Source organism: Colobus angolensis, unplaced genomic scaffold (genome assembly GCF_000951035.1).
Source record: "Colobus angolensis palliatus isolate OR3802 unplaced genomic scaffold, Cang.pa_1.0 Scaffold146, whole genome shotgun sequence".
NCBI lineage: Eukaryota > Metazoa > Chordata > Mammalia > Primates > Cercopithecidae > Colobus > Colobus angolensis.
The window spans coordinates 5,169,405-5,181,850 of record NW_012114555.1 but is presented as its reverse complement, the minus strand read 5'-3'; the positions used below and the strand labels follow the sequence as shown (position 1 = coordinate 5,181,850).

General features: G+C 38.8%; 1 protein-coding gene across 2 annotated transcripts in view; it reads right to left on the bottom strand.

Annotated features, from left to right (window-relative positions):
• The window catches only part of PPARGC1A (peroxisome proliferator-activated receptor gamma, coactivator 1 alpha), a 681,573-nt gene that overhangs the window by 16,180 nt on the left and 652,947 nt on the right, over window positions 1-12,446 (bottom strand). For both annotated transcript variants that reach the window (XM_011935659.1, XM_011935660.1), the window contains 3 exons: window positions 5,442-6,357; window positions 4,775-4,879; window positions 4,501-4,621 (listed from right to left, as the gene is read on the bottom strand). In XM_011935659.1, the coding sequence (XP_011791049.1) occupies window positions 4,501-4,621; window positions 4,775-4,879; window positions 5,442-6,357 (1,142 nt within the window). The remainder of the gene's footprint in view (window positions 1-4,500; window positions 4,622-4,774; window positions 4,880-5,441; window positions 6,358-12,446) is intronic.

The window sequence follows — 12,446 nt, the reverse complement described above, 5'->3', positions numbered from 1 at the left end:
AAAAAAAAAAAAAAAAAGGAATAACTCTGCGTAATTGCACAATTTCTTTTCATTCCATTTGGAAAAAGTTTATAATTATCAGCAGCAATACACTGTCCCTGGCTTCTGAGCTGGACACTGACCAACTGAGAAGTAAAGTAGCAGTCATTGCTGCCCGAGCACATCTGGTTTTGGTTTTAAGTGCTGAGCCATATCATAATGTCTAGATTTGCCCTTTAAATTAACATCCCATTATCATGTTTTCTGGCAGAAAACTGTACAGATTGCAAATGGAGTTGGACTTAGAACTCCACAAGAAATTAGAGCAGTGACAGTTTAGACATTAAGTACTAAACTCTGGCTTGCAGAGTCCCAATATAACCTGAATTATTTCAAGCTTATGAGTCTGAGAAAGGCAGAAAGTGAATTGCTTTTTGAGAAAGAGTCTGGATGGAAATTACAGGAAAGTGCCAACTGAAACAATGGTAACATTCAACCACAATATATGGTTTTGCATTGGTAATTACTAATTATTAGCATTCTCTTTGCTTTTGGATTTGGTTCACTCAACTTGGGCTGAATTAGCTGAATTAAGATTTTAGAAACATCAGCAATGAAAAGTTTACAGACCTCCTAAAACACCTCCTACTTATGGAACTCAAAATATAAGTAATGCAGACAAAGGTTTAAAAGATGCCTTTAATTTTGTAAAATAACAATTATTAAATTTCTAGTGTTTTTTTTTTCATTGCCTTTTGGAGCCTCTGTTTTTCTGGTTCCCTAAATATATGATTGCTTTGATTAATGGATAACCCAACACTGCACCCAAGATATCTTAAATGTAATTTGCTTCTTACCCATTACTTTAAGGGTGTTTCAAAAATTGAAAGAACATCACCTACCTGACCAACTTAGGTCTGGACTGTCCTCGTTCCCTTAGCTCTTCCATGTATGAATTCTCAAGTTAATTTTTTCAAATCAGTTAAAAATCATTGCATGTATCCCTGCACTCAAGTCCATAAAAATATACTTTGGGGATGCATTATGGCGCTAGAAAACCAACCATTTGGAGGAAGGAAATCAATCCAAAAAATTCATGTGAGTAAACTCATTAAATAGTTCCACGATGCCTTCAAGATAGATTTCAAAATCTTTAGCATGAATTATAGGACCCTTTATGCTGTCTTCCACTTTCCCTTTAGACTTATTTCTTACCCCTCTTGTGTCTCAGTGTTCTAATTAAATGACTAGTAGTTTCTCAATATACCTTATTCTTTTCTAGAGACTTAGTATAAGCTATAGCCTCTGTCTAAAACAGCAATGTCCAGTAATAATACAGTGTAGTATATGTCATTTAAAATTTTCTAAGAGCCACATTTAAAAAAGTAAAAATATGAAAAAATCTATGTTAATAATATATTGTATTGGGCTCAACATGTCCAAACTATTATATCATTTTGTGATTGATATAAAAAGATTAATGAAGTATTTTACACTATTTTTTATACCAAGTGTTCTAAATCCAATCACACAGTATATCGTAATATGACCCAATCAAATTAGCCATGTGGCTAAAGGCTACCATATTGGACACTGCAGGGGGAGAAAACCTTTGTCCTTTCTGCCTTTAGGATTTGGATCAATCTCACCCTGTCTGAGGTTCTCCTTCATACACAGATCTGGCTGCCCCCCAGTATACTACCACAATAGTGCCACAGATGCACCCCTTAGAATAGCACTTATCACATTGTATTGCCTGTTTGTGTATCTTTGTCTGCCAGTAGAGTTGAAGTTCCTTGGATGCAGGGACCATGTCTTTCCTAATTTTATATCCCAACCACATGGCAAATATTTATTACAGAAAGAGCTATGAGTGTTCACTCATGTTCAAATAGCATGTAATTATCCAAGTGGAAACTGGTTAAACAGTAAGTCCCAAATCTTTATTAAGCACTTATCATTTATAATTCACTCTGCTAGTAAACAATCTCTATGTTCTAGGTTTCCTTCAATCTACTTTTCAAAAACAAAAATGAACTTTAAAGTCAAAATTCTCACAAATGTCTAGTTAATGTAAAATGATTTAATACAAACCAAGTTGACACTTGTGTTTCAAGTGTGCTTTGGAAGAGAATTGATACAGATTATTTTCATCTAAGAATTAACAGAGGAACTAGTCAACATTTGTAACACAAAGGGACAACAGGGTAGCATCTGCTTCCAAGCTGAGGCTGGTCATCCTCAGGGTGCTTTTGTTTCATCTAGACCAATGACACTACTTGCTCTATTTGTAAAGGGTCAAACTAGCAACAAAAAAGACACCTCCTTTCCTTTCTTTGTTAATATCTGGCACTTAATCATCTTTAGAAGGCATAAAATAAATGCACGTCATTTATTTACATACTTTTGATTAAAATATTAATCTGGCTTTAGTTATAACTATGTTGTGTCTTGGCCATATAAGCAAATTTATGATGAAACTATTAATCTTTCTCTTTAATGTCCTATTTTGGGGGGAAAAAATGAAGGATTTTATAAAATATAAATTTGCAAACACCAAAATAGTCATTTTCCTACATGCTTGCTCAGCATGATTTTCTTTTGTAATGATTATAATGTGCCATATTAAAAGGCTTTGTAAATTATATGACACTATATAAATGTGAGTTATTATAATTATTGAATACACCATTAATTAAATACAGTGACATTAGAAAAATTGAATTTTAATTTTCATTAGTCTTCATAAGTGTTAACTAATGACACTTTGGCAAATCTTAATATCACTGCTCATTTGGAAGTTGAGAAAAATGTGGCAAATTGTTGTAATTTGCAAAATGCCTTTGATTCAGTCTTAGGTAGATTCAAAGTTAAATGGCAGCAAACCCTCCAAAACTTTGGCCCAAGTGTTCAATTACTTCTCCCTTCTTTCCCCTTAAATGCCTGTGTTGAGCAAATCTCTCATTTAACCTTTATCCTCCAGCTGATAACTGTTGGCCAATGCTTGATTTTGATTCCATTAGTCAGCCCTTTTATATAGGTTTTGCAAAATTGTGTTGATGTTAGTGAGTTTTCTTAAAGATAACATATAAATCTAACCTTTACAGTCAAAAATCATTTCCGTAAGCCTTGGCTAACTTAGATGCAAGATATGTCAAAAGCTGATCTTCACTGAGCTAACTCTGAGTGGCTAGCACAGACAGGCAGCAGCTGCACTGAATAAAAGCAGTGCTATATCTCATTGATTAGTCATGGTTCCCTAGAGCACCATGTCAGAAAAGATCGTAAGGCTCTGAGGGGGCTCAATGGAAAAGAGTTCCATTATCGATTAGGAATGTCTGCCACGGGCATGGGCTGGATTTTGACAACTGGACTGCCTTATTTTTGCCATGCAAAGTCTAGGCTGATAAACAGCAGTAGGGAGCTGGGGTAAAGCCTACCTACTAGCCAGCAGTTGCTGAAAATGAGTACTGATCTTCAGAGAGCAAACAAATATAACATAACTTGGATCTTTACACAGAAGGGTCAGCACTGTCTCTATGTCAAGTGAATATAATACCCCCTGGTAAGTGGTGCTGAAATCCATAAAATGTCACTGAAAAGTAGTTTGTAAGAAATGTGGGTGTGTCAACTACCCAGTTAGATGGCGACCATCACACAGAAGGTGGTGACTTTCTTTCTTTCTTTTTTTTTTTTTCAAGACAGAGTCTCACTCTGTCACTCAGGCTGGAGTTCAGTGATGCAATCTCAGCTCATTGCAACCTCTACCTCCCCAGTTCAAGCGATTCTCCTGCCTTAGCCTCCCGAGTAGCTGGGATTATAGGCGTGTGCCACCACGCCTGGCTAATTTGTGTATTTTTAGTACAGACAAGGTTTCCTGTCTCCTATGTTATTTCCTGTTTCCTATGTTGGCCAGACTGGTCTCAAACTTCTGGCCTTAAGTGATCCAACCGCCTTGGCCTCCCAAAGTGCTGGAATTACAGGCGTGAGCCATTGCGCCCAGCCAGAAGTGATGACTTTCTTAGCAACTCTTCCTCCCCTGCCTCTTTTAAATCCAACTTGAACTCAGTCTTTTCATGGACAATTTAAGTCTCCTGCTGGCCAAAAAGACAAAAACTGAAACAAGATAGCAATCCCTCCTCATTTTCCACTCAAAGAGAGAAGTAACAGGAAACAGAAAGAAAAACTCACCCTGTGACCAGAAAGAACCAATATCTGACTGAAAAAAAAAAAATCTCTGCTCCCTCCATTTTTCAAAACAGAAGGTGAAAACAGTAACGAACTTCAAAATGAAACTGTGAGTGAGAAATATACTGACTTAAACATTTTGTTTTCCAATAAGTTAGGTCAACGGGGACTGAAGACTTATGGATATTTTAAAGCCAAAAGGCTGAAAATGGCCTGTTCTAACAAACTAACAAAGACTTAGCTTTTGTTTATTTTCTAATCTATCACCAAAAGAAGCACACAGAAAAAGAAGAAACCCTACTTTAAAATAAAAGTGAGCTCCAGGCCACTTACAATTGCCTTCTGCCTCTGCCTCTCCCTTTGTTTGGCCCTCTCAGACTCTCGCTTCTCATACTCTCTGCGATATTCTTCCCTCTTCAGCCTCTCGTGCTGATACTCCTCGTAGCTGTCATACCTGGGAAACATAACTTCATCACTAAGTCAACCACCTCAATTTGCATAAGCAAAATGAATAATAATATGGGGAGGGGTATAGGGTTTTGGAGAAAATCTTGTCATCTCAAGGAGAGGATAAAGGGAGCCAAAGGAAAATGACATGCCTCATTACCTGGGCCGACGGCTGTAGGGAGATCTTGAACGTGATCTCACATACAAGGGAGAATTTCGGTGCATGCGGTGTCTGTAGTGGCTTGACTCATAGTAATAGCAGGATCTGCGACAGATGAGAAAAACAAAAAGGGCATTTGCAACTGCCACTTAACCCAAGTTTATCGGCACTGTGGAGCATCCTCTGGGACACTGTGTTACAGAGACTGGCTTTTTTCTTCCCAGCTACTAGTGAGATTTCCCAGTGACAGTTTGTGATCAGCTAGTCAGCTTAGAGGGCTGGGAGTGATGTGCTCTCTCTCAGCATCTCTTATTGATGTTAACACTGAGCACCAGGTCTGGTACACTGTCAGCTTTATCTTGCATGGATCTCCACTATCCTGGCACAGGGCAGCTCTCCAGGTAATGGAAAAAGTTAGATGAGCAAGTTTCTTAACAAATTACTCTCTCTGATAGGACTGGCTCAAGGCACTGTGCTCAGAGCTGACAGATTTAAGAGAACATGGAGAGAGATGTGAGTGTAACATCATTCTCGTTAGTTCCGGCAGCACCAGAACTTCAGTGGTCAGGGGCCGGAATGGCTACAGATTTCAAATTTTTATTTGTATTTTATTTTGTTTAGTTCTTAGGAACACCTTGTGTGTTATTAGGGTTTCGCCAAAGTTTACCTTGAAGAGGATCTACTGCCTGGGGACCTTGATCTTGACCTGGAATATGGTGATCGGGAACACGAACTGTGTCGCGAAAAGGACCTTGAACGAGAGCGCATCCTTTGGGGTCTTTGAGAAAATAAGGATTTGGGTGGTGACACGGAATCTCTACATGGAGAGTTAAAAGAAGAGCAAGAAGGAGACACATTGAACAATGAATAGGATTGCGTGCCATCCCAAGGGTAGCTCAGTTTATCACTTTCATCTTCGCTGTCATCAAACAGGCCATCCATGGCTAGTCCTGAATTTATAAACATAGGTAGTTTGGAGAATTGTTCATTACTGAAATCACTGTCCCTCAGTTCACTGGTCTTGTCTGCTTCGTCGTCAAAAACAGCTTGACTGGGATGACCGAAGTGCTTGTTCAGCTCGGCTCGGATTTCCTGGTCTTGGAGCTGTTTTCTTGTGCTGCAAGGAGAGACCTGCTTGCTTGCCTCCAAAGTCTCTCTCAGGTAGCACTGGTCTGAATCTGTGGAAGAACAAATCTGCCCCTGCCAATCGGAGGAGACATCTTTATTTTCTAGTTGTCTAGAGTCTTGGAGCTCCTGTGATATATTAATGAGTATTTCCGTTTTGGAATTAATTGACTGGCAATAGTCATGGTCACCAAACAGCCGCAGACTGTGCCGCTTGGTCTTCCTTTCCTCGTGTCCACCAGTGAGCACTGAGGACTTGCTGAGTTGTGCATACAACTCGGATTGCTCCGGCCCTTTCTTGGTGGAGTTATTGCCTTGTGTACCAGAAGACTCACTGTACCGGGGCTTCTTTGATGGTGGTGGCACCACAGTCTTGCAAGAGGACTTCAGCTTTGGAGAAGCCCTAAAAGGGTTATCTTGGTTGGCTTTATGAGGAGGAGTGGTGGGTGGAGTTAGGCCTAAGGCAAAAATTAAAAAAAAAAAAAAGAGAGAGAGAAAGAGAAAAGAGACAGAGATAATGTTCTTAAATGCCAAGACACGTTTCTAAATTTTCCAAGATTTCAAACAAGGGTTTAATCTGAGTGCAGAAGAAGGAAACTAATTTCATGACAAGGCCTGAAAGACTGACTCATCCCCTAAGCCTCTGTCACCAAGAAAAGATGGATCTACAGTGCTGAACAGGAGGCAGAGCTGTGATCTTTTGTATTTCAAACACCAACGCTAACAAATCCTGCTTCCCAGAAAACATGAACGCATCATCCCTGGCCTACATGGAACTAGGCATTATTATCAAAGCTTGCATTGTCAAGGGGATTGTATGGGCTGCTTTATGGAAAATTAACGAAGTGGGACTGAGGAATCACAGAATAGCCTTAGTAGCATTTGTCTGCAAAGAACATTGCAGAGGATGCAAGCAGCTCAGGGGTCTTTGTCCAATCAAGAGAATCTACCCTTGGAGCCAAGAAATTAACCAACTTAAAACAAAACAAAACAAAAAGATGAGATGACAACTTCAAAGTAAGTTCAGTGAAATACGACAGCCAAATGCAGGGACCTAGAACAACTCTACAACTTAACGGCAGTGATTCTTTGTCGCCACAGTTCATTAACCTAGTAAACCATGGCTAATGTAGGCATAATACATTCTTGTAAGCATAACTAATACATTCTGTCTAAAATATGGTTCTGCAACAGAAACCTAAGTGAACAGTAACACTAAATATCGCAGTGCCAGCCGACCATTTTATATAGAGCACAACATAAGGGAGGGTTATGAGACCGAGGGACTGAAACTCAGCCAAGCTTCAGCAGCTAACTAATTAAATAAATAAAAAGGAAGAAAGAGGAACAGCCATCAGTTGTTGCTCCTTCTGCTTTTCTATAGGAGGGCAGAACATTTCATTAGAAACCACGTGGGAGAGTCCGTGAAGCATAGTAGTTCCCTCTGTTGAGTTTACCCCCTGAATAAGTCCTACTCATCCCTTTGTGCCGAGGAAGAATCATTGTCAAGTGGCTCCAGAGTCCAAGGAACTTTGAAGAAGGGCAGGCTGGAGTTCAAATGACTTTCTGCTTACAAGGGAGCATTTTAGTTTCCAATACACTTTTTATTTAGGAGGCGGGGTGAACACTATTCAGCAAAAAGAACTTCAAGTCTGCTAACAAGTATGGGGTTAGATTTAAGGCAAGTTTCAAGGAAAAAAACTGCTACCTTGCTGAAAAAAAAAATAAGAAAACACAGACACCCACACACGCACGCACACACACACACACACATATACCAAGAGCCACGTAGGTCACAAAAAGCCACAATGAAATTTTGATATGAACAGGAAGATGCTGCCTCACTCTCCTATTTTATAATAAAGAAATGGAAAGAATGAATGTTTTCTCTAAAGTGAAATATTTTACAGCAATATTTGGCAATTTTTATTATTCAAAGCTAATTCTCCCTGAGAGAAGGAAAGGTATACAAATGTAAGGTGGTTTGACTTTGGAGTTCCAACCCAGAAAAGTTCAGGAAGATAGAGAAATGCAAGCACAAAGCGAATGGGACACTGTACTCCGTTCATGGTCACACCTGAGTCTCAAAAAGGCTTCCCTTTGTTGGCAGCTTCTCTTGGATGGCTCTTTGTCCCTCTCTTTGCTGTAGCAAAGGGAGTGACTTATATGACTGAATGAAACATCGGTGCCACTGAGGCACAATCAACTCTTGTTTCCTCTCTCATAGATGAGTATGTCTTTTACTCAATCTAAGAAATTCCTATTTGGTTGATCTTCTCTTTTTCTCTCTGTTTTCACTTGTTTTATTTACCTATTGCACTACCTTATTAATGCATACTGATTTCTTCTACATGCTACCTTCAATAACCACTTGCAATTCCCAGCAAAAAAAAAAAAAAAAAGCACACTCTCAAATATTCCTCCTAGGACCCTAAGATACTTAAAGAAATAATGACAAATAATCTCTCTTTGCTGAGTAAATACCAATCAAATATGTCCAACGACATAGCCCTTGAATCGGAGGAAATGGCATTCAACATCCTCACATCCAACTCCGTAAATCTTTGCATGATCACCCCAAGTTAGGGTAGTTTTTACTTCTTTAGAAATTTATTGTCAGGATCCCTCTCTTGATACCAATCACATATAACTATACATTTTTGCTTATCTCTTTTTGAATGTGAATTATGTCTTGTCTTTCCAAATCGATTATAAGCTCTTTGCAGAATGTGGCTTGGGCACATTTGTTGCATTATTATTTTCTACTAATTTTAATTTTTCTAGATTCTTCTTTAGTAGTGGGTCTCACATTTCAGCAGTCCAAGAATTACTTGGGATACTGGGTAAACATTTGTAATTAGATGCGTCACAGACCACATCTGGAGAACCCCAGCCCTAGCGTGTCTGCAGCATGCCACTTTGTACTCTCAGGTATACATATTTTGACAGACATTTTAGATTTATAAAAAGAAACCTTAAACTTCAGGAACACCAAATTAGGCCACTATTAAAGAGAGACTGGTTCTAAAAATAGCTCAGGTATCTAGAGATTTCAGATACAGAAATCCTTCTGTGTCTTGAAAATTCGAAACACTTGTCCTAGTACCTAAGCTCATTATCGCTTAAATAACTGGTTCTCAAGTTGCTCTGGGGAGTGGCGACACCTTGATTGTACTTTCTTTGAGTTAAAAACAAAGCCTTTTACCTCTGTCACACATTATGGCCTGTGGCCATTGAACAGACCTTCGTTGAACACCTACTATGTGCTGGATATGACACCAGATGCTGCTATTTCAGGGACTCAGCCTCCAGCGACTTCACAATTGATTTTAATAAAAAGGCACTTCTTTAAAATTTGACATGAGTATATTTTTCTGCATATATGCTTAAAATTGATGGAAACACCCAGAGACCATCAAATATGCCTCATGAGTAAAAATATCAGGGCCGCACATTTCTGCTGGCACCATTTGTTGAAACAAATAAGTAATGCTTGCTTATTGAATGGAAGATATTTCAGGATTAATGAGTAGATGGAGAGAGAAAAATAATTTGGCTAATGCCCTAAAGCCTTCATTGTTTACTGAAACATCTCCAACCAGAGAATATCTCAAAGCAAGATTGAGAAATCTCACGGATGACAAGACTTCCTATCACCAGGTGCCTCCCTAATGGAAAGCCTATCTCCAGATACAGTTGAGACCCAAAGCCAAACAAAACAAAACAAAAGTGCAAAGAGTATGTTTTCATTTAACATAGTGTTAAACTGTTCAGAGCTGCTGATGAGACAGGCAACCCTTTGCTGCCTCTGAACTAGTTGTTATTTCTCTAGCCTCACCTCCACTACCCAAACCCTTCCCCGTGAAGTAAGAGGGAGGTCGGTGCTCAATCCCTTGATGCCACTACTTTTGCTCATCTTCCCACTAATCTCTGGACTCTCTATTTCATGCCACAAGCCCAAATCAACAGTGCTAATGCCTTCCACAACCTCTGGATTATTTCCTGCGTGTTGATTTTCTGGGGAATGTGTACATTTTGGTGTTGACAGTACAAGGTATATTCCGTGCTCTCTCTTGAACTTAGCAGGTTTTGACAGATTTATGTGAGGACAGATGGCCATTACAGGCTGAAGGCTGACAAGAGGCAGTTCCGAGCATTGTTAACACACTTGCACAAACTCTCAGTAGTGCAGCTCGGTGCAGAATGTAATTCAGACTATAGCTTTTTTATTGCCGCCTATTTTCTTTTGTCAAAAGAGCCTGCTGTGCAGAGCAACAAATGGCTGCTATTACCCAGAATGTAATGGGTGTCAGACAAATCACATAACACAAACAATCAAGAGTATGTAGGTCATATTTCAACAGAGCACAACCTTAGCAATATTTATGATTACTGCATTGAAATGTGCTCCATAATAAACAAGCACCTCTACATCACTCACACTTATGCACTTCTGCACAGCAAATCTGGGAGAAGTGGTACATACTCTACAGTCATCTTTTTAAACAGCCCTTTTATTAAAAAAAAAAAAAAGGCAGACAAGTTTTGTTTTGTTTTTCATTATCGCTATGAAACGATTTTCTTGGAGGAGTTTTCTTTTGGGTTTGTTTGTTTAATTGAATGACTCTGATAAATGGTGAGTCCCTGGCTCTGTTTCTTGTGCTGTGCTATTCACCAGTGACTTTTTTTTTTTTTTTAGTAGTTTATAACATTTTGCAGAATCTACTGCAAAATCTGCAACTTACTTTCAAGTCTGTTTAACAGTGGGATTTTGCATAAGTTGCACACCAATTCAGGTACTTAAGAAAAAAAAAAAAAATCAGGAGATGAGATTCTAAGTTGCTTTAAAACACACCAAAATAGGAAAACAGAGCAAAGAGAGGTGTGTGACTTGTCCTACCCACATATTTCAGGCCTCACGAATTTGGAGTGGGTGTCAAGAGTGCAGAGGGAAAGCTGATATTCACTGAGTACCAACCGTTACCTCTAAAGCAGTTGTTAAAATATTCAGTTGATAAAAGCTGCTCTAGTGTTCTCTCCATCTGCACATACTTCCCCAGGACTCAACGGAGCTCCACAAGACCCAGCAACAGAAGTGCTCACAATTGGCACAGAAGGTTCTCCAACAGACCCCGCTAGTCCTCTGGCTGGCTTCAGTCCATTTGGAAGTGGCCTGCCTTCAGTACATTTTAAGTATTTCTCCCATCACCCCTGGTTACTGGGGAACAAACTGGCCTTGGAGAAAAGCTTCAGAACATTCCTATGACATATGCCTAATTCCCCAACTCTTGCTAATGGAAGATGAAGATATCATTAATTGACCCCTGTGTAAATTCCCCAGAGAGCTGGGATAGGGGATGAGTAAGGAGAACCTGGCATTTCAGGTGGCTATTGCCAAACCCCAAAGCTGATGTGGGACAGAAAATTCCTTTGCTGTACTTGGCTTACAAGAAATAGGATGGTACCATTTCCAGAAAAGAAAAATTAGGAACAAAGGAATTGTCATTATAGACACTGGGTCAAAAAGAATGAGATTAAAAATAGAAAATGAAGAATATGGTTGAAATATGGAAGAAATCTCTGACAGTAAGAGTTGGCAAGCACTGGAATGGGCTGTAAAGAGAATTTGTTGGGTCTCCCTTTCTTAGATTCTTGAAGCACAGGAATAGATTCTGTGACCTGTCAAAATCACCTTCCAGTTCTCTGATGCTATGGTTTTCCTTTTAAAACTACCGACAACTACCGATATTTTACTTTGGTCTACTTTCCCAAAGATACGTCACATACACAAGAAGTATATACGCCAAAAGGCTACAACCATTTGTCAATATTTATGCTGTTTGTCAATACATTTTTCCAGCAAAATGAACTTTTAAATGGAGAGTCCAAAAAGGCAATGTAAAATTCAACATAAAAGTGGTAGTTACAGATTGGTTAATGAGTGTTTTGTTGTTGTTTTTATGGTGAGTCTACTAAAGTACACTTAGAATGACTGCTGATTAAAGCCTAGAGAAAAAATTAAGTAAAAAATAACTAACATCAAATCACATGTCCCCTCTGATGAAAATAATGTGGAAAAACATATATCAATGGAGAAAAAAAATTATGAAGTCCTACTTGTTTCAGGGTGATGACATCTGATTATATTTTTTGCTCTTCTCATTTTCTTTATCAGTTATAAAATAGTTCTGCTGTTACAATGTTTACAGTAATAACAAATAAAAACTATATATACATATACATAAAATTTTGGGGTCAGTCACTTTGGTCCCTACCCAAATTCCTTCGTGTCTGTGGTTAAAACCGTCACCTTGTTGAGCTGACATTGCTTTGCCATTCCCATTTCAGAAACAAAAAAGTGTAGCACTCTGAAAATCTCCATATGCAATAGATTTAAATGCCTTCTGCCAAAAGATCATTCTCTTTTCTCTCATCTTGCTTTACTAACAGCTATTTTGAAATCAAATTAGTTTTTACACCTGTAAAAGAGAAGAGTTTTTTTTATCAGCCAAAATGAGCCAGTTTAGGACAATCACAAAGAAGTCAG